The sequence below is a fragment of the Phyllobates terribilis genome, unplaced genomic scaffold, assembly GCF_046119375.1.
Source record: "Phyllobates terribilis strain yellow unplaced genomic scaffold, ASM4611937v1 Scaffold_7__3_contigs__length_470593459, whole genome shotgun sequence".
Taxonomy (NCBI): domain Eukaryota; kingdom Metazoa; phylum Chordata; class Amphibia; order Anura; family Dendrobatidae; genus Phyllobates; species Phyllobates terribilis.
This window is the reverse complement of record NW_027362767.1, coordinates 31,327,743-31,350,695: the sequence shown is the minus strand read 5'-3', so window position 1 is coordinate 31,350,695 and position 22,953 is coordinate 31,327,743. Positions and strand designations below refer to the sequence as shown.

Here is a 22,953-nt window from a genome sequence, read left to right as displayed (position 1 = left end):
CCTAAACCTAGACCTAACCCTATCCCTAACACTATCCCTTGTATTATCCCTAAACCTAGTACTATCCCTAACCCTAGTTCTAACCCTAGTACTATCCCTAAACCTAGACCTAACCCCATCCCTAACACTATCCCTTGTGTTATCCCTAAACCTAGTACTATCCCTAAACCTATACCTAACCCTATCCCTAACAGTATCCCTTGTATTATCCCTAAGCCAAGTCCAAACCCTATCCCTAACCCTAAACCTAGTTATAACCCTAGTACTATCCCTAAACCTAGTCCTAACCCTGGTATAATCCCTAAACCTAGTACTATCCCTAAACCTAGTCCTAACCATAGTACTATCCCTAAACCTAGTCCTAACCCTAGTTCAATCCATAAACCTAGTCCTAACCCTAGTACTATCCCTAAACCTAGTCCTAACCCTAGTTCAATCCATAAACCTAGTCCTAACCATAGTACTATCCCTAAACCTAGTCCTAACCCTAGTTCAATCCATAAACCTAGTCCTAACCCTAGTACTATCCCTAAACCTAGTCCTAACCCTAGTACTACCACTAACCTTAGTACTATCCCTAAACCTAGACCTAACCCTAGTATGATCCCTAACCCTAGCTCTAGCCTGTGTCGAGACCTTGCCCTAGCACTAAGACTCACCCTAATTAAAGTCCTGACCCTATCCCTAGCACTATCTGGATTTAAGAATACTGTAGAAAAAAGTATTTTAAAATTGGTTATTACTTAATATAACCAAGGGGACACTTTTTTAAAAAATAATTGGGACAACTCCTACAACAGATCTGTGCCTCTCTCCTCTCAAAATTACAAGTGAGAGGAGAGGTGTGAAGTTGTGGGAGAGCCCAGTGCATCCCCACCTCAGTTGCTGCCTATGCAGAGCACAAAAGTCGATGACAAACTCATCTGGGCGGCTGCTCCGTGCATAGGAACCTGCAGCAATGATGTCAGTAACCTCTGGCTGCTTTACTCATCTACATCACCGGCCACCAAGCCGGCACTCACTATCTATTTTTCTCCAAGGAGTACCAGTGGGGGTGGGGGGAGAAATATTGAGCGTCATGGTAGATGGTGTTTGGGGCAACCATCAGTGCCCCCCACCTCTATACTGTAAGGGCCTCATAGTGCGGCTCCTCTGCTGCACTGTCATTCAGCTCTGCTACATCTCTACAGAAGTCAATATCACTGTAGAGCAAGGCGGCTTGTGCACATGATTACGACTTCTGAAATGGCTGATAACAGAAAGCAATAGATTGCATGCCAGTGCATGCAGGATAGAGGGCAGGATACTGTACCTGTCTGACTGTACTTGTGACCAGGGACCTGACCGGGACCAGATATCGGGAGTGGACCTCCCTGGACCCTGACGAGACCTTCCTCATCATCTCTGCTGTGATAAATACACGATACATTGTAACAAATCCGGCACTGTGGTTACAACATTTACTTTTCGGTTACACTCTGGCACAATGTAACTCACCTATAAATGCCACCACCGATGCATATGAATACAAGGGCACATTGGCGCCTGGACTCTCCTCTGCCCCCTGTGGTCTCTTCCAGGGACTGTCCAGAGGTTTTGTGCAGCCCCCACCGGTCCCTGTCGCCTCCGCAGCTTCACAGTGTGAAAAAACTTCCTCTAAAAAGCAAAATAGATTCATCAGATTTGATGACCTGGAGATCCGCTAGTAATGGATTCAGTGCAGCCCTCGGAGGTGGGGGTCACAGGGGCAATGTAACCCCATGACATTAGAGTCAGCATCGCCCGCATCTCTGGGGTCACCATACTTAAAAGGGTTGTCCGGAATTAGATAAACATGACTGCCTTCTTCCAAAAACTACGCCTCCTCTGCCCACAGGTTGTGTATGGTATTGAAGCTCTGCACCATTCACTTCAAAAAGGCTGAGCTGCAGTACCAGACACAACCAGGGGTGGCACTATTTTTCTTAGAAGCCAGATGTGTTTAATCTCTGCCAAGCCGTTTACATGAGGCAGAAGATGACTAATGGTGTAAGTTATAGGAGAGCGCCACTAGCCCGGACTTAGGAGCATGTCTGGCACTGCATAGTGACCATATGCCTGCACTGCATAGTGACCGTGTGCCTGCACTGCATAGTGACCATGTGCCTGCACTGCATAGTGACCATGTGCCTGCACTGCATAGTGACCGTGTGCCTGCACTGCATAGTGACCGTGTGCCTGCACTGCATAGTGACCATGTGCCTGCACTACATAGAGACCGTGTGCCTGCACTACATAGAGACCGTGTGGCTGCACTGCATAGTGACCGTGTGCCTGCACTGCATAGTGACCGTGTGCCTGAACTGCATAGTGACCGTGTGCCTGCACTGCATAGTGACCGTGTGCCTGCACTGCATAGTGACCATGTGCCTGTACTGCATAGTGACCATATGCCTGCACTGCATAGTGACCATGTGCCTGCACTGCATAGTGACCATGTACCTGCACTGCATAGTGGCCGTGTGCCTGCACTGCATAGTGACCGTGTGCCTGCACTGCATAGTGACCATGTGCCTGCACTGCATAGTGACCATGTGCCTGATCTGCATAGTGGCCATGTGCCTGCACTGCATAGTGACCATGTACCTGCACTGCATAGTGGCCATATGCCTGCACTGCATAGTGACCGTGTGCCTGCACTGCATAGTGACCATGTACCTGCACTGCATAGTGGCCATGTGCCTGCACTGCATAGTGACCGTGTGCCTGCACTGCATAGTGACCATGTGCCTGCACTGCATAGTGACCATGTGCCTGCACTGCATAGTGACCATGTGCCTGCACTGCATAGTGACCGTGTGCCTGCACTGCATAGTGACCGTGTGCCTGCACTACATAGAGACCGTGTGCCTGCACTACATAGAGACCGTGTGCCTGCACTGCATAGTGACCGTGTGCCTGCACTGCATAGTGACCGTGTGCCTGAACTGCATAGTGACCGTGTGGCTGCACTGCATAGTGACCGTGTGCCTGCACTGCATAGTGACCATGTGCCTGTACTGCATAGTGACCATGTGCCTGCACTGCATAGTGACCGTGTGCCTGCACTGCATAGTGACCGTGTGCCTGCACTGCATAGTGACCGTGTGCCTGCACTGCATAGTGACCGTGTGCCTGCACTGCATACTGACCATGTGCCTGCACTGCATAGAGACCATGTGCCTGCACTGCATAGTGACCGTGTGCCTGCACTGCATAGTGACCGTGTGCCTGCACTGCATAGTGACCGTGTACCTGCACTGCATAGTGGCCATGTGCCTGCACTGCATAGTGACCGTGTGCCTGCACTGCATAGTGACCGTGTGCCTGCACTGCATAGTGACCATGTGCCTGCACTGCATAGTGACCGTGTGCCTGCACTGCATAGTGACCGTGTGCCTGCACTGCATAGTGACCGTGTGCCTGCACTGCATAGTGACCGTGTGCCTGCACTACATAGAGACCGTGTGCCTGCACTGCATAGTGACCGTGTGCCTGCACTGCATAGTGACCGTGTGCCTGAACTGCATAGTGACCGTGTGCCTGCACTGCATAGTGACCGTGTGCCTGCACTGCATAGTGACCATGTGCCTGTACTGCATAGTGACCATGTGCCTGCACTGCATAGTGACCGTGTGCCTGCACTGCATAGTGACCGTGTGCCTGCACTGCATAGTGACCGTGTGCCTGCACTGCATAGTGACCATGTGCCTGCACTGCATACTGACCATGTGCCTGCACTGCATAGAGACCATGTGCCTGCACTGCATAGTGACCATGTGCCTGCACTGCATAGTGACCATGTGCCTGCACTGCATAGTGACCATGTGCCTGCACTGCATAGTGACCATGTGCCTGCACTGCATAGTGACCGTGTGCCTGTACTGCATAGTGACCGTGTGCCTGCACTGCATAGTGACCGTGTGCCTGCACTGCATAGTGACCATGTGCCTGTACTGCATAGTGACCGTGTGCCTGCACTGCATAGTGACCATGTGCCTGCACTGCATAGTGACCATGTGCCTGCACTGCATAGAGACCATGTGCCTGCACTGTATAGTGACCATGTGCCTGCACTGCATAGTGACCTTGTGCCTGCACTGCATAGTGACCGTGTGCCTGCACGGCATAGTGACCGTGTGCCTGCACTGCATAGAGACCTTGTACCTGCACTGCATAGTGACCATGTGCCTGCACTGCATAGTGACCATGTGCCTGCACTGCATAGTGACCATGTGCCTGCACTGCCTAGTGACCATGTACCTGCACTACATAGTGACCGTGTGCCTGCACTGCATAGTGACCGTGTGCCTGCACTGCATAGTGACCATGTGCCTGCACTGCATAGTGACCATGTACCTGCACTGCATAGTGACCATGTGCCTGCACCGCATAGTGACCATGTGCCTGCACCGCATACTGACCATGTGCCTGTACTGCATAGTGACCATGTGCCTGCACTGCATAGTGACCTTGTGCCTGCACTGCATAGTGACCGTGTGCCTGCACTGCATAGTAACCATTTGCCTGCACTGCATAGTGACCATATACCTGCACTGCATAGTGACCGTGTGCCTGCACTGCATAGTGACCGTGTACCTGCACTGCATAGTGACCATGTGCCTGCACTGCATAGTGACCATGTGCCTGCACTGCATAGTGACCAGATGCCTGCACTGTATAGTGACCATATACCTGCACTGCATAGTGACCATATACCTGCACTGCATAGTGACCATGTGCCTGCACTGCATACTGACCATGTGCCTGTACTGCATAGTGACCATGTGCCTGCACTGCATAGTGACCTTATGCCTGCACTGCATAGTGACTGTGTGCCTGCACTGCATAGTGACCATTTGCCTGCACTGCATAGTGACCATATACCTGCACTGCATAGTGACCGTGTGCCTGCACTGCATAGTGACCGTGTACCTGCACTGCATAGTGACCATGTGCCTGCACTGCATAGTGACCATGTGCCTGCACTGCATAGTGACCAGGTGCCTGCACTGTATAGTGACCATATACCTGCACTGCATAGTGACCATATACCTGCACTGCATAGTGACCGTGTACCTGCACTGCATAGTGACCATGTGCCTGCACTGCATAGCGACCATATACCTGCACTGCATAGTGACCATGTGCCTGCACTGCATAGTCACCGTGTACCTGCACTGCATAGTGACCATGTGCCTGCACTGCATAGTCACCGTGTACCTGCACTGCATAGTGACCATGTGCCTGCACTGCATAGTGACCATATACCTGCACTGCATAGTGACCATGTGCCTGCACTGCATAGTGACCGTGTACCTGCACTGCATAGTGACCATGTGCCTGCACTGCATAGTGACCGTGTGCCTGCACTGCATAGTGACCGTGTGCCTGCACTGCATAGTGAACGTGTGCCTGCACTGCATAGTGACCGTGTGCCTGCACTGCATAGTGACCATGTGCCTGCACTGCATAGTGACCATGTGCCTGCACTGCATAGTGACCGTGTACCTGCACTGCATAGTGACCATGTGCCTGCACTGCATAGTGACCGTGTGCCTGCACTGCATAGTGACCGTGTGCCTGCACTGCATAGTGACCGTGTGCCTGCACTGCATAGTGACCGTGTACCTGCACTGCATAGTGACCATGTGCCTGCACTGCATAGTGACCTTGTACCTGCACTGCATAGTGACCATGTGCCTGCATTGCATAGTGACCATATACCTGCACTGCATAGTGACCATGTGCCTGCACTGCATAGTGACCATGTACCTGCACTACATAGTGACCGTGTGCCTGCACTGCATAGTGACCTTGTACCTGCACTGCATAGTGACCATGTGCCTGCACTGCATAGTGACCATATACCTGCACTGCATAGTGACCATGTGCCTGCACTGCATAGTGACCGTGTACCTGCACTGCATAGTGACCATGTGCCTGCACTGCATAGTGACCGTGTGCCTGCACTGCATAGTGACCGTGTGCCTGCACTGCATAGTGAACGTGTGCCTGCACTGCATATTGACCGTGTGCCTGCACTGCATAGTGACCGTGTACCTGCACTGCATAGTGACCATGTGCCTGCACTGCATAGTGACCTTGTACCTGCACTGCATAGTGACCATGTGCCTGCACTGCATAGTGACCATATACCTGCACTGCATAGTGGCCATGTGCCTGCACTGCATAGTGACCATGTGCCTGCACTGCATAGTGACCATATACCTGCACTGCATACTGACCATGTGCCTGCACTACATAGTGACCGTGTACCTGCACTGCATAGTGACCATGTGCCTGCACTGCATAGTGACCATATACCTGCACTGCATAGTGACCGTGTACCTGCACTGCATAGTGACCATGTGCCTGCACTGCATAGTGACCATGTGCCTGCACTGCATAGTGACCAGGTGCCTGCACTGCATAGTGACCATATACCTGCACTGCATAGTGACCATGTGCCTGTACTGTATAGTGACCGTGTACCTGCACTGCATAGTGACCATGTGCCTGCACTGCATAGTGACCGTGTACCTGCACTGCATAGTGACCATGTGCCTGCACTGCATAGTGACCATGTGCCTGCACTGCATAGTGACCGTGTACCTGCACTGCATAGTGACCATGTGCCTGCACTGCCTAGTGACCATATACCTGCACTGCATAGTGACCATGTGCCTGCACTGCATAGTGACCATATACCTGCACTGCATACTGACCATGTGCCTGCACTGCATAGTGACCGTGTACCTGCACTGCATAGTGACCATGTGCCTGCACTGCATAGTGATCATGTGCCTGCACTGCATAGTGACCATATACCTGCACTGCATAGTGACCATGTACCTGCACTGCATAGTGACCGTGTACCTGCACTGCACAGTGACCATGTGCCTGCACTGCATAGTGACCATGTGCCTGCACTGCATAGTGACCAGGTGCCTGCACTGCATAGTGACCATATACCTGCACTGCATAGTGACCATATGCCTGCACTGCATAGTGACCGTGTACCTGCACTGCATAGTGACCGTGTGCCTGCACCGCATACTCACCATGTGCCTGCACCGCATACTGACCATGTGCCTGTACTGTATAGTGACCATGTACCTGCACTGCATAGTGACCATGTGCCTGTACTGTATAGTGACCATATACCTGCACTGCATAGTGACCATATACCTGCACTGCATAGTGACCATGTACCTGCACTGCATAGTGACCGTGTACCTGCACTGCACAGTGACCATGTGCCTGCACTGCATAGTGACCATGTGCCTGCACTGCATAGTGACCAGGTGCCTGCACTGCATAGTGACCATATACCTGCACTGCATAGTGACCATGTGCCTGTACTGTATAGTGACCGTGTACCTGCACTGCATAGTGACCATGTGCCTGCACTGCATAGTGACCATATACCTGCACTGCATAGTGACCATGTGCCTGCACTGCATAGTGACCATATACCTGCACTGCATACTGACCATGTGCCTGCACTGCATAGTGACCGTGTACCTGCACTGCATAGTGACCATGTGCCTGCACTGCATAGTGATCATGTGCCTGCACTGCATAGTGACCATATACCTGCACTGCATAGTGACCGTGTACCTGCACTGCATAGTGACCGTGTACCTGCACTGCACAGTGACCATGTGCCTGCACTGCATAGTGACCATGTGCCTGCACTGCATAGTGACCAGGTGCCTGCACTGCATAGTGACCATATACCTGCACTGCATAGTGACCATGTGCCTGCAGTGCATAGTGACCGTGTACCTGCACTGCATAGTGACCATGTGCCTGTACTGCATAGTGACCATGTACCTGCACTGCATAGTGACCATGTGCCTGCACTGCATAGTGACCGTGTACCTGCACTGCATAGTGACCATGTGCCTGCACTGCATAGTGACCATGTGCCTGCACTGCATAGTGACCATGTGCCTGCACTGCATAATGACCGTGTACCTGCACTGCATAGTGACCATGTGCCTGCACTGCATAGTGACCATGTGCCTGCACTGCATAGTGACCATGTGCCTGCACTGCATAGTGACCGTGTACCTGCACTGCAGAGTGACCATGTGCCTGCACTGCATAATGACCGTGTGCCTGTACTGCAGAGTGACCATGTGCCTGCACTGCATAGTGACCGTGTACCTGCACTGCATAGTGACCATGTGCCTGCACTGCATAGAGACCATGTGCCTGCACTGCCTAGTGACCATGTGCCTGCACTGCATAGTGACTGTGTACCTGCACTGCATAGTGACCAGGTGCCTGCACTGCATAGTGACCATATACCTGCACTGCATAGTGACCATGTGCCTGTACTGTATAGTGACCGTGTACCTGCACTGCCTAGTGACCATGTGCCTGCACTGCATAGTGACCGTGTACCTGCACTGCATAGTGACCATGTGCCTGCACTGCATAGTGACCATGTGCCTGCATTGCATAGTGACCGTGTACCTGCACTGCATAGTGACCATGTGCCTGCACTGCATAGTGACCATATACCTGCACTGCATAGTGACCATGTGCCTGCACTGCATAGTGACCATATACCTGCACTGCATAGTGACCGTGTACCTGCACTGCATAGTGACCGTGTACCTGCACTGCACAGTGACCATGTGCCTGCACTGCATAGTGACCATGTGCCTGCACTGCATAGTGACCAGGTGCCTGCACTGCATAGTGACCATATACCACCTGCACTGCATAGTGACCATGTGCCTGCACTGCATAGTGACCGTGTACCTGCACTGCATAGTGACCATGTGCCTGCACCGCATACTGACCATGTGCCTGCACTGCATACTGACCATGTGCCTGCACTGCATACTGACCATGTGCCTGTACTGTATAGTGACCATGTACCTGCACTGCATAGTGACCATGTGCCTGTACTGTATAGTGACCATATACCTGCACTGCATAGTGACCATATACCTGCACTGCATAGTGACCATGTGCCTGCACTGTATAGTGACCGTGTACCTGCACTGCATATTGACCATGTGCCTGTACTGTATTGTGACCATGTACCTGCACTGCATAGTGACCATGTGCCTGCACTGCATAGTGACCGTGGACCTGCACTGCATAGTGACCATGTGCCTGCACTGCATAGTGACCATGTGCCTGCACTGCATAGTGACCGTGTACCTGCACTGCATGGTGACCATGTGCCTGCACTGCATAGTGACCATGTGCCTGCACTGCATAGTGACCATGTGCCTGCACTGCATAGTGACCATGTGCCTGCACTGCATAGTGACCGTGTACCTGCACTGCATAGTGACCATGTGCCTGCACTGCATAGTGACCATGTGCCTGCACTGCATAGTGACCGTGTGCCTGCACTGCATAGTGACCGTGTACCTGCACTGCAGAGTGACCATGTGCCTGCACTGCATAGTGACCATGTGCCTGCACTGCATAGTGACCATGTGCCTGCACTGCATAGTGACCGTGTGCCTGCACTGCATAATGACCGTGTGCCTGTACTGCAGAGTGACCATGTGCCTGCACTGCATAATGACCGTGTGCCTGTACTGCAGAGTGACCATGTGCCTGCACTGCATAATGACCGTGTGCCTGTACTGCAGAGTGACCATGTGCCTGCACTGCATAGTGACCATGTGCCTGTACTGCATAGTGACCGTGTACCTGCACTGCATAGTGACCGTGTACCTGCACTGCATAGTGACCGTGTACCTGCACTGCATAGTGACCATATACCTGCACTGCATAGTGACCATGTGCCTGCACTGCATAGTGACCGTGTACCTGCACTGCATAGTGACCGTGTACCTGCACTGCATAGTGACCATATGCCTGCACTGCATAGTGACCATGTGCCTGCACTGCATAGTGACCATGTGCCTGCACTGCATAGAGACCATGTGCCTGCACTGCATAGTGACCATGCGCCTGCACTGCCTAGTGACCATGTGCCTGCACTGCATAGTGACCATATACCTGCACTGCATAGTGACCGTGTGCCTGCACTGCCTAGTGACCATGTGCCTGCACTGCATAGTGACCATATACCTGCACTGCATAGTGACCATGTGCCTGCACTGCATAGTGACCATGTGCCTGTACTGCATAGTGACCATGTGCCTGCACTGCATAGTGACCATGTGCCTGCACTGCATAGTGACCGTGTGCCTGCACTGCATAGTGACCGTGTACCTGCACTGCATAGTGACCGTGTACCTGCACTGTATAGTGACCATGTGCCTGCACTGCATAGTGACCATGCGCCTGCACTGCCTAGTGACCATGTGCCTGCACTGCATAGTGACCGTGTACCTACACTGCATAGTGACCATGTGCCTGCACTGCATAGTGACCGTGTACCTGCACTGCATAGTGACCATGTGCCTGCACTGCATAGTGACCGTGTACCTGCACTGCATAGTGACCATGTGCCTGCACTGCATAGTGACCGTGTACCTGCACTGCATAGTGACCATGTGCCTGCACTGCATAGTGACCATGTGCCTGCACTGCATAGAGACCATGTGCCTGCACTGCATAGTGACCGTGTACCTGCACTGCATAGTGACCATGTGCCTGCACTGCATAGTGACCGTGTGCCTGCACTGCATAGTGACCGTGTGCCTGCACTGCATAGTGACCGTGTACCTGCACTGCATAGTGACCATGTGCCTGCACTGCATAGTGACCGTGTACCTGCACTGCATAGTGACCATGTGCCTGCACTGCATAGTGACCATGTGCCTGCACTGCATAGAGACCGTGTGCCTGCACTGCATAGTGACCGTGTACCTGCACTGCCTAGTGACCATGTGCCTGCACTGCATAGTGACCGTGTGCCTGCACTGCATAGTGACCGTGTACCTGCACTGCATAGAGACCATGTGCCTGCACTGCCTAGTGACCATGTGCCTGCACTGCATAGTGACCGTGTGCCTGCACTGCATAGTGACCATGTGCCTGCACTGCATAGTGACCATGTGCCTGCACTGCATAGTGACCGTGTGCCTGCACTGCATAGTGACCGTGTGCCTGCACTGCCTAGTGACCATGTGCCTGCACTGCATAGTGACCATGTGCCTGCACTGCATAGTGACCATGTGCCTGCACTGCATAGTGACCATGTGCCTGCACTGCATAGTGACCGTGTACCTGCACTGCATAGTGACCATGTGCCTGCACTGCATAGTGACCATGTGCCTGCACTGCATAGTGACCGTGTGCCTGCACTGCATAGTGACCGTGTGCCTGCACTGCCTAGTGACCATGTGCCTGCACTGCCTAGTGACCATGTGCCTGCACTGCATAGTGACCATGTGCCTGCACTGCCTAGTGACCATGTGCCTGCACTGCCTAGTGACCATGTGCCTGCACTGCCTAGTGACCATGTGCCTGCACTGCATAGTGACCATGTGCCTGCACTGCATAGTGACCTTGTACCTGCACTGCCTAGTGACCATGTGCCTGCACTGCATAGTGACCATGTGCCTGCACTGCATAGTGACCGTGTACCTGCACTGCATAGTGACCGTGTACCTGCACTGCATAGTGACCGTGTACCTGCACTGCATAGTGACCGTGTACCTGCACTGCATAGTGACCGTGTACCTGCACTGCATAGTGACCGTGTACCTGCACTGCATAGTGACCGTGTACCTGCACTGCATAGTGACCGTGTACCTGCACTGCATAGTGACCATGTGCCTGCATATTATTTCTATGGTGGGAGTAGAGATAAGCGTCCCCAGGACACAACGCAGTGCCGCTCATCTGGAGAAATAGTAGGATGAGACATGGAGCTCCAACCTGTCTGATCAATGGCTCAGGGAGTATCTGCTGCTCGTTGTGGAGATGCGTGTGATGGTAGATCCAAGCTGATCATATTATGGGTTCACTGACTCCGGCTGGGGATCATGCGGGGAGCATTATAATAACACTGATATATACACAGTATTTGTAAGTTAGTGATTTCAGGACGGCGCACATGGACACAGACTTCTCCATCCTCCCTGAAATATTGCTTTACCCTAAAACACTAAAATCCCTAATAAAAATCCAAAACCCGAAGTCGTCCTCTCCTGTCAATCATATAATAAATGTTTTTGCCATTTCATGTTTGTAGATGTTTCTGAGAAGCGGCGTGCCGCCATTACAGATCCCACAAGACGTCGTCTTTATCACCTTCTCTTGATTCAGGAGTATCACTCTCATTCTCCTCATCCTCTCTGTCCTCTCCGGGCCTGAGCCTTGTGCCTTTTTCTGCTGTGTCAAGTTGAGATTCTGTTTCCATCTCAGTAACGGTTCTCAATTTTTCCAAGGTGGTCTTATCTGTAAATATGTAGATAGATCCGGCTGTAAGACCTTGATGTCCATCTTGTCCTGATTGTACATCTTCAGTAAGACCCCTCATGCAGTCCTGATCCTGTCTTGTGGTGCACACAGCTTGCTTTCTATTTTCGGATCCCATGGTCTTATGTTCTTCATAGGTTTCTTCCACCTCCTTCCTTCCTGACTTTAGGTTTGTGTTCACTTTCTCTTCATCAGTTGACTCTGGTTCATCTCTTAGATGATGGGAAGAAATGGTCATCAAGACTCCATGTATCGCTCATGGTAGACGCAACTTCTGCAGGAATTTGGACTTCATCCTGTTCCTGGGTCTCCATTGGGTTAAAGGTTTCTTAAGTCTCTTGGGAAACTCTTCATATTCTCCTTCTCCTGCCAATGTCCATTTATCTACAAGAGAAATCTGTGGTTGATGCATCTCTTCAAGATTTATGACTTCGGCCTTACCGCGATCATCTATGATGACCGAACCTGCTCCGTGTTTGAGCCCGTCATCAGTCCCCTGTGACAATGAGTCAGAATATTCATTACTCGTATCTGTACGGTCTCTGGAATCATCTTGACGAGAACATGACGTCTGCACAGGTTCAGCTTCTTCAAGTTCAGGTTTCTCATCATGTTCTTCTCCATCATGAAAGGTGTTATCCTTCTTTGTCATTCCTTCATCAGCATAAACCTTTGGTCGATGTTCCTCTTGGTCATTCACAAAGGAATCAACTTCACTGACATTGATCCTTTGTGACAATATATCAGAATTTTCTTTATTCTTAGCTACATGCTCTCCAGGATCAACAGCTTGATTAGACCCTAAGGTCTTCGTAAAATGTTCTTCTTCAAGTCCTTGTTTCTTTTCTTCTTCAACTTTTTCTTCTAGAAAAGTGCTGCTGATCTCTGTCAACGCTTCCTCAGGATGAACATCTGATTGATGCATTTCTCTAAGATGGCAGAATTCACCCTGAGGGTTTCCATCTACAACAGAACCAAGTCCATTTAGTTCACTTCCCTGTGACAATGTATCAAGATATTTATGTAAGTCATTGCTCGCTACTCCTAATCTAGATTTATGTAGTGACGTTTGTGTGGAGTGTCCAATCCCTCCAAATTCCTCCTCCTTCTCCTTACTGTGACTTACCTGACTTTAGAACATTTGACACAATGGGCTTGAACCATTGTGATGTTCATTGACTTGTGGAAGAATCTTGTTTTTTTGTAACTCTGGGAACTTTTTATAGTTTGTTTGTCAGATATTCTACACATCGTAGACATCACATCTATCCTCACACTCACATCTAGACTTTTGTGCAGACTCATCAGACCCACCTTTAACTGGTACGTTGGTTACAGTCATATATTCCACTTGGACGTCCTTTGTCTTCTCACTTTGGTCCATTCTTGAGGTCTTCGATAGATCAGGCATTGGATTACTATCGTGACTCTGATTCTCTGGAGTCATCTCATTATCTGCTTCTACCACATTCAGGTTTGATTCTTCTTTTTTCTCACTTTTGGCCCCAAATCCTAAAACATCCCTAATTCCGAAGTGAAACCACTTTGGCTTTGACTCTTCAGCCTCCTTCTTTATATTGGTTTGCTCTTGGTCAGTCTGTTCATTAGAGGTGGAATGTTCTCCTCTAAAGTTCTCATCATCTTTGACTTTTGGTTCATCCTTTTTTTCTCCAAAGGGCAGAAACTTTTTGAATCTTCCTCCGAGCCAGCCAGACTTTTCAGGAGCATCTTCCTCCGGCTGTTTCTGAGCTTCTTCAGCTTCTTCATTTATGATTTCCATGTTCATGGTTTTAGATTCAGCATTTTTCATTTCATTCTTTTTTCCCATACCAAACCACCCAGCAATGCTGGAGGGAGTCCAAGACTCCTGAACTTCTGGTGACTCCGGGACGATGACATCTTTGGTAGATTGTCCATCTGTAGAATGAAACAATGTAGCTAAGTTTTTGATATTATCAATAGTATCTGTTTAGTATTTGACCATGACAGCCCAATGTTACTCTATGGGGAAATTGCTTAAATAGCATTGCCATTATCAAAATCAATTGGTGTTCTGTTAGTAACAAACGTAATGATGATTTGTCGGAGTTGGGACAATCGTATTGGATCATCAGGATGTTCATGCCCGCGAATGGGCTTTCAAGGAAATGGACACTTATTAGCGCAATAACACCTTTAACTTAAAGGGGTTGTATATGTTTAGAAACACATTGCCTCTTTCTTCCAAAAACAGCACCACACCTGCCCATAGGTTGTGTCATGCATTGTGACTTAGGTGGTTTATAGTTAAAGGGGTCGGCCACTGGTGGGAGGTCATGTGACCAGTCCGATTCATCAGCTTCCTCCAATCGAAAATCAGCTTTCCCCTGTAAGGCGTGTTACAATTGGAGTAGACTGGTCACATGCTCGTCCACCAGCAGCGATTTTATATGCTGATTATTTGTGAGGAAATCTAGACTAACATGAGAAAGTGGTCAAAATTCCTATACACTCCCTTTAAATGGCCGCTGTCGTCTCATTAAACTTTGCATACATGAATATTAAAAACGAATATAAGAAAATTTGTAATGCATGTTATCAGTGCTTCTCCACTTAAGAAACACTTATCCTCCACTTTCCTCCTGAACTAATCATTCACTCTGAAATACTGCTTTGCTCAAAAAAAAAAGGGAGTGCCAGCTCACTGAGTGATCAGATTACAACTGCTAATTGAGGTCTATGGAGGAAATGAGGAGGAAGGAGCAGAAAGAGAGAGAGAAACACAGACCTATACTGCTGCTTTCTAGTAAGTGTTTTATTTAACAACACAGCTGGATTCACAGCTGCACTGCTCAATAATGCTGTATAATACCCACCATACTGCTGCTTTCTAATAAGCATTTTTTCTCAATCCAGAGTTGGATTCACAGCCACACTGCAATGTCATCCATGATGCCGCTACATTCTTGTAAGTTTAGTAAGTTTTTATCTCATCTTAGTGCTGGATTCACAGCTACACTTCTCAGTACTGCTGAATATTGTTCTGTATGCTACTGCTGCTTCTGAATATGTGCTACATAGAAACAGCACATCTGGAATCATCATATCTGTGTGTGCTGTGTATGGGAGACATAACTGCTCGTCTCCACCAGCTCAGAGACAACTGAAAATTAGAAATAAAGGCAGCAGAGGGGAAAATTGATATAAATGCAGGATACAAGTCATATAATGGCCAGAAATAGTGTTATTTCTTATTTACACACAGGAAAGCTGATTCTGGACAGTTATCTGAGATGACAGGGTCGCTTTTATTGAAGTCCAGGATTACAAAACAGGGTCTGGATTTTGTTTTCTGATCCCTTTTATTCATCTCAGACAGCCCCTTTAATATTAAAATGAAGATGAAAATCTTTATATACATTGGGATTGGCCTGCATTACCTCCTGTATTCTTACCTTCCTGCATAGTTTGGTCTATGGGGTCTTCTTTGTTTCTGTTGATATGATGTAAAATGCTGTCCTCATTCTCAAAAACATATTCCCCTCCATCCAGACACACAAAATCAATCTCCTGGGGAGAAAATAAGAAGGGTTTTATCTTTACCCTCATTTAAGAGCCTTTAAGAAGAAAAACATGGCTGCTTTCTTCCAAAACAGCGCCACATCTGTCCACAGGTTGTGTCTTGTATTGCAGCTCTGCACCAATAACTTCAATGAAGCTGAGTTGCAATACCAGACTCAACCTGTAGACAGGGGTGGTGCTGTGTTTGGGAGAAGGTAGCCATGTTTTCATAATCCTTTACATCCCTGTTAAGTCCCTACTCCCGATTGTTGCAAAGAAGAGAAATGGAGAATAATACTGCCCAAATAGTAGTGTCACAACTTCAATAATTCCACCATACAGTGAGTACAAATATACAGAATAGTGCCATGTAATGAACACACAACAGTGCCACACGGGACTTAAACAAAGCGGAGAAGTCAGATCCAGGAAGGAGGTTTACACTATATACAGTATATTAAGAAAACCTTCTTTTCCACCAAGCAGAGCTGCAGTGTAAAGCATGAAAGTTTAGGGAAAAAAAAGCATCCTGAGCCTCTAATAAGCCAGGAGGTGGATTTCAGACTTCCTCAGACTCCAAAAGACAATGCAACTCAGATGTAATGACTGATTATACATACACCTTAATGGAGCAGAGCTGCAGTATAAAGCATTAGGGAATTAAAATGCTGATGAGACAGGAAGTCTTTTAAGACTCCATAAGACACCAATACACAAATGCAGTTAATCTGCAGTCACTGACGTCCTCATGGAGTCAGAAAGTTTCAAAGTTACGACATAAATATTGTTACCTGCGCCGGGATCTCTATTTCCTCCCTCAGATAAACCTCCTCAATAGTAACAGAATCCTTTGGAAAGAAGCCGTACGCTTTTCCTGTCTGAAAAATATGAGAAAAAAAAATTGCAATGCAGTAACAGGCGACATGTGGCTCATCGGCATGCTGGGACCTGTAGTTCCCCGGTGGCTGGAGAACCACAGGTGGTGGAAGGATGTGCAGATACCAGATTCTATGATGTTTTATTATACAATAAATAATTTTCTACATATTTTTTTTATGCTGATTGAATTTACAGTCATCCAGTGGGGGAAAAAGCTTTTCTCCCTATGTCCTGATGACAACACGTCCCGCTTTGTGCTGTAACCGCTCACTGTTATCATAGGAACTCTGCGCATCATCATAACCCATCCGATTTCAGGATTCTTTTTTTTTCTCCTTGTGCTCACAAAATGCAAATTATTATCTGATTGGCTGCAATGGTGCCAATTCTTCCTGATTGGGATGGAAGTGTTATCATAGGGACACAGTTAAAGAAGCTCAAAGGAAAACCTTCTGATACTTCCCTTTCTAAGGTGACCATAAAAGGAACATGTGGAAAGACATCAGTAACATTGGGCACCTGTCACCAGCTATAGAAGCCACGTCTAGGGGCGGTGGTGGGCAGGACCTCGATGGGTGACTTACACTTCCTTGCCACAAGTCTTCCCTCCTTCCGGTCAGCTTATAATAAACATTAATTTCATCTCCAGTTTTAAAGGTCAAGAATCTGCAGTCGGGTCCGGAATAATCTTGATTTGCTGAAACTCGCATCATCAAACCTTAAAGGGAAAATATGAGAATGTGATACAATGTAGCAAAGGGAAAGACCGAGCATGTGATACAATGTAATAAATATAAATAACGAGAATGTGATACAATGTAACAATGAGAAACTCCGAGAATGTGATACAATGTAGCAAAGGGAAAGGCCGAACATATGATACAATGTAATAAATATAAACAGTAAGAATGTAATACAATGTAACAAAGAGAAACTATTAGAAAGTGATACAATGTAACAAAGGGAAAGACTGAGCATATGATGCAATGTAACAAAGGGAAAGACTGAGCATATGATGCAATGTAATAAATATAAACAGTAAGAATGTGATAGAATGTAACAAAGAGAAACTATTAGAAAGTGATACAATGTAACAAAGGGAGAGACACTGAGCATATGATACAATGTAACAAAGGGAAAGGCTGAACATATGCTACAATGTAATAAAAATAAACAGTAAGAATGTGATAGAATGTAACGTAGAGAAACTATTAGAAAGTGATACAATGTAACAAAGGGAAAGCCTGAGCATATGATACAATGTAACAAAGGGAAATATCGAGCATATGATACAATGTAACAAAGGGGAAGACCGAGCATATGTTACAATGTAACAAAGGGAAAGGCTGAACATATGCTACAATGTAAAAAATATAAACAATAAGAATGTGATAGAATGTAACAAAGGGAAAGGGTGAGCATATGATACAATGTAATAAATACAGAGAATGTGATGCAATTTAACAAAGAGAAACTACGAGAAAGTGATACAATGTAACAAAAGGAAATTCTGATAGAGTGATATAATGTAACAAAAAGGGCGAGCATGTAACACGATGTAACAAGAAGGAAACGATGAATATGTGACACAGTGTTACGAGGAGAAATTACGATAATGTGATAAAATGTAACAAAGAGAAACTAGAAGAAAGTGATACAATGCAACAAAGAGTGAAAAAAGCCACAAGAACTGAGCATATGATACAATGTAACAAAGAGAACAATAATTAGTATGTGATACAATATAGCAAGGGGAAAGGACAAACGTAAGATACAATGTAACAAAGAGAAAGGTCGAGCATATGAAACAATGTACTAAATATAGACAAGAATGTGATACAATGTAACAAAGAGAAATTATGAGAAAGTGATGTAATGTAACAAAAAGAAAGGTCGACCATGTGACACGATGTAACAAGAAGCAAACAATGAATACGCGATACAATGTAACAAAGAGAAAGGACGAGTATGTGATACAATGTGACAGGAGAGCTCTGGATCCATAGACTCCATCATATCCCATTATATCAGGTACTGGACTTATCTCCAAATGTTTATCTCATGTATTTATAATATTCATTCATTATCACCTCAGAGCAGGGTCGGTGCCTGAAGACAGCAAATCCGGGCAAATCTGACCCATGGCGTCTGGTGGGTCCACTCTGCCCAGGTTTCTATTTGCGACATTCACCGTACATGTTTGGCGTGGGCTCAAGAGCTGTGTTACACAGCCGGCAGCCAACCTAACAGCTGCGACCTGAGCTGCGACCAGAGCTGTGGCCAGAGCTGGATCAGAGCTGCGACCAGAGCTGCGACCAAAGCTGCCATCAGAGCTGCGACCAGAGCTGCGACCAAAGCTGCCATCAGAGCTGCGACCAGAGCTGTGGCCAGAGCTGGATCAGAGCTGCGACCAGAGCTGCGACCAAAGCTGCGACCAAAGCTGCCATCAGAGCTGCGACCAGAGCTGTGGCCAGAGCTGGATCAGAGCTGCGACCAGAGCTGCGACCAAAGCTGCGACCAAAGCTGCCATCAGAGCTGCGACCAGAGCTGTGGCCAGAGCTGGATCAGAGCTGTGACCAGAGCTGCGACCAAAGCTGCGACCAGAGCTGCAATCAGAGCTGCGACCAAAGCTGTGATCAGAGCTGCGACCAAAGCTGCGACCAAAGCAGCCATCAGAGCTGCAATCAGAGCTGCGACCAAAGCTGCCATCAGAGCTGCGATCAGAGCTGCGACCAAAGCTGCCATCAGAGCTGCGACCAGAGCTGTGGCCAGAGCTGGATCAGAGCTGCGACCAGAGCTGCGACCAAAGCTGCGACCAAAGCTGCCATCAGAGCTGCGACCAGAGCTGTGGCCAGAGCTGGATCAGAGCTGTGACCAGAGCTGCGACCAAAGCTGCGACCAGAGCTGCAATCAGAGCTGCGACCAAAGCTGTGATCAGAGCTGCGACCAAAGCTGCGACCAAAGCAGCCATCAGAGCTGCAATCAGAGCTGCGACCAAAGCTGCCATCAGAGCTGCGATCAGAGCTGCGACCAAAGCTGCCATCAGAGCTGCGACCAGAGCTGTGGCCAGAGCTGGATCAGAGCTGCGACCAAAGCTGCGACCAGAGCTGCAATCAGAGCTGCGACCAAAGCTGTGATCAGAGCTGCGACCAAAGCTGCCATCAGAGCTGCAATCAGAGCTGCGGCCAGAGCTGCGACCAGAGCTGCGATCAGAGCTGCGACCAAAGCTACGATCAGAGCTGCGACCAAAGCTGCCATCAGAGCTGCGACCAGAGCTGCGATCAGAGCTGCGACCAGAGCTGCCATCAGAGCTGCGATCAGAGCTGCGATCAGAGCTGCGACCAAAGCTGCCATCAGAGCTGCGACCAAAGCTGCGACCAAAGCAGCCATCAGAGCTGCGATCAGAGCTGCGATCAGAGCTGCGACCAAAGCTGCCATCAGAGCTGCGACCAAAGCAGCCATCAGAGCTGCGACCAGAGCTGTGGCCAGAGCTGGATCAGAGCTGCGACCAGAGCTGCGACCAAAGCTGCGACCAAAGCTGCGACCAGAGCTGCGACCAAAGCTGCCATCAGAGCTGCGACCAGAGCTGCGATCAGAGCTGCGACCAGAGCTGCGACCTGAGCTGTGACCAGAGCTGTGACCAGAGCTGCGACCAAAGCTGTGGCCAGAGCTGGATCAGAGCTGCGACCAGAGCTGCGATCAGAGCTGCGACCAAAGCTGCCATCAGAGCTGCGACCAGAGCTGCGACCAAAGCTGCGACCAAAGCTGCCATCAGAGCTGCGATCAGAGCTGCGACCAAAGCTGCCATCAGAGCTGCGACCAGAGCTGTGGCCAGAGCTGGATCAGAGCTGCGACCAGAGCTGCGACCAGAGCTGCGATCAGAGCTGCGACCAAAGCTACGATCAGAGCTGCGATCAGAGCTGCGATCAGAGCTGCGACCAGAGCTGCCATCAGAGCTGCGACCAGAGCTGTGATCAGAGCTGCGACCAGAGCTGCGACCAGAGCTGCAATCAGAGCTGCGACCAAAGCTGTGATCAGAGCTGCGACCAAAGCTGCGACCAAAGCAGCCATCAGAGCTGCAATCAGAGCTGCGATCAGAGCTGCGACCAAAGCTGCCATCAGAGCTGCGATCAGAGCTGCGACCAAAGCTGCCATCAGAGCTGCGACCAGAGCTGTGGCCAGAGCTGGATCAGAGCTGCGATCAGAGCTGCGACCAAAGCTGCGACCAGAGCTGCAATCAGAGCTGCGACCAAAGCTGTGATCAGAGCTGCGACCAAAGCTGCCATCAGAGCTGCAATCAGAGCTGCGGCCAGAGCTGCGACCAGAGCTGCGACCAGAGCTGCGATCAGAGCTGCGATCAGAGCTGCGACCAAAGCTACGATCAGAGCTACGATCAGAGCTGCGATCAGAGCTGCGACCAAAGCTGCCATCAGAGCTGCGACCAGAGCTGTGGCCAGAGCTGGATCAGAGCTGCGACCAGAGCTACGATCAGAGCTGCGACCAGAGCTGCGATCAGAGCTGCGATCAGAGCTGCGATCAGAGCTGCGATCAGAGCTGCGACCAAAGCTGCCATCAGAGCTGCGACCAGAGCTGCGACCAAAGCTGCGACCAGAGCTGCAATCAGAGCTGCGACCAAAGCTGCGACCAAAGCAGCCATCAGAGCTGCAATTGTAGCACCCTGAGGATTCGGCTGCTACAGGGGTATTGCACCTCAACCCAGAGGTGTGATATTCCACTCCCGGGTAAGGAAGGAGTGTGGGACTGAGCTCGGTAGGCTGCATGCACTACATACATCCCATTTCCGAGGAACAGGCCGACGGTACTCCCACTTAGAAATGTGCAGGTACGACCGAGTCTGTTCCTGGCTGGAGTGGGAGGGGGGTGGTACATCCCATGTAGTGTAGGGGCAGATAGGGGGAGCAGCCTGGGTAAAGTTAGGAGCTCATTGGGTGCTGGTCACCTGAGCTCACACATAGAGGGATATATAAGGTGGGCACCAACTAGAATCAGGGTCAGACGCAGAGAGTCAGATGCAGAAAGGATCAGCTGCAGAGAACAAGTCAGGAGAGGAGAGAAGAAAGACCAAGACCCAGAGTGAGAGAGGAGAAAAGAGAAAGACCCAGAGCACAGAAGAGAAGGGACCCAAGAACCCAAATCAGAGCACCGGGTGAGGAGTCAGCAAAAGGGTACCGGAACCCAAACTGGTGGGGGTAAAAACAATCCCCAGCCAGAGACCGGAGACCGTGGGCAGTGTCTGCCACGGTCACCCACCACATTCACCCCGAAGGCACACCACATGAAGGGTCAGGGAACCCAGGGCCAAGGGTGTCCCAACAGAAGGCCCGAGGGAGCTGGACCTAGGTGGATCACTGGTGGGGACGGCTGAAGAAAGGACAGAGGGAGAGCTCAGGGCCACGCTCCGGACTTGTTTGGGGGTTGGCTGGATCCAGGACCTGGTGGACGCAGCACGGCTCGGGTGGTCACTAGCAGCTGGAGTGACCAGTACAACACCTGCAGTAAGTAAACACCCTTAACTGCACAACCCGACTCTGTCTTCACTGCCGTCTGCACTTCACCACCACAACCCCCATCCTCTGCGCCTGTCCCCTCTGAGGCTATACCCCTCCCGTTGGGGGTTATCCCACCAAGCTGCGCACCCACCATCAGCCTCAGCGGACCCTGCTGCAGCAGCGGCCACAGTGACCGCATCACAACGGGTGGCGTAGTCGACACAAAAGAACTTTAGTAACATCTGTAGAACTGCCACATCACAAAGAGCTTGACGCCCTGGGCACGGGACCGGGTCACAGCCGCTCGGAGACTACAACCCCCCCATCTGATCCGGTGCCGGGTATTCCCCTCAAAAAGGAATATGTCCCAGGGGGCGCGTCAACTTTGGCGTAGTCGGCAGGATTACGTGCCCGCAACACCCGGGTACTGCGTGCCTGAAGAAAAGTGCAAGTTTACCTCAGAAAGAAGTCTCCCGCCGGTTCCGGAGGGTCCACGCCATCGGACTCCATCACCAGTCGTTTCCCGCCGATTGTCCGCCATTTCTAACTTGTTCCCGCCATCTGCAGAGTTTCCCGCCACTGGGCGACGCTTCCCGCCAAAACCGCAGATTTCCCGCCTTGGAAGAGCAGC

At 49.6% G+C, this 22,953-nt stretch overlaps 1 protein-coding gene and 1 pseudogene across 3 annotated transcripts in view; both read right to left on the bottom strand.

Moving 5' to 3' along the window:
• Nucleotides 1–22,953, bottom strand: part of MIA2 (MIA SH3 domain ER export factor 2) — a 71,752-nt gene that overhangs the window by 38,666 nt on the left and 10,133 nt on the right. For 2 of the 3 annotated variants that reach the window (XM_073638352.1, XM_073638354.1), the window contains exons 2-7: nucleotides 17,397–17,530; nucleotides 16,725–16,811; nucleotides 15,828–15,942; nucleotides 13,708–14,310; nucleotides 1,498–1,656; nucleotides 1,313–1,407 (exon numbers count right to left, since the gene is read on the bottom strand). In XM_073638352.1, coding sequence (XP_073494453.1) covers nucleotides 1,313–1,407; nucleotides 1,498–1,656; nucleotides 13,708–14,310; nucleotides 15,828–15,942; nucleotides 16,725–16,811; nucleotides 17,397–17,530 — 1,193 coding nt within the window. The remainder of the gene's footprint in view (nucleotides 1–1,312; nucleotides 1,408–1,497; nucleotides 1,657–13,707; nucleotides 14,311–15,827; nucleotides 15,943–16,724; nucleotides 16,812–17,396; nucleotides 17,531–22,953) is intronic. The other variant, XM_073638353.1, reaches the window with a different exon arrangement.
• LOC141153352 (uncharacterized) lies at nucleotides 12,069–13,644 on the bottom strand (annotated as a pseudogene).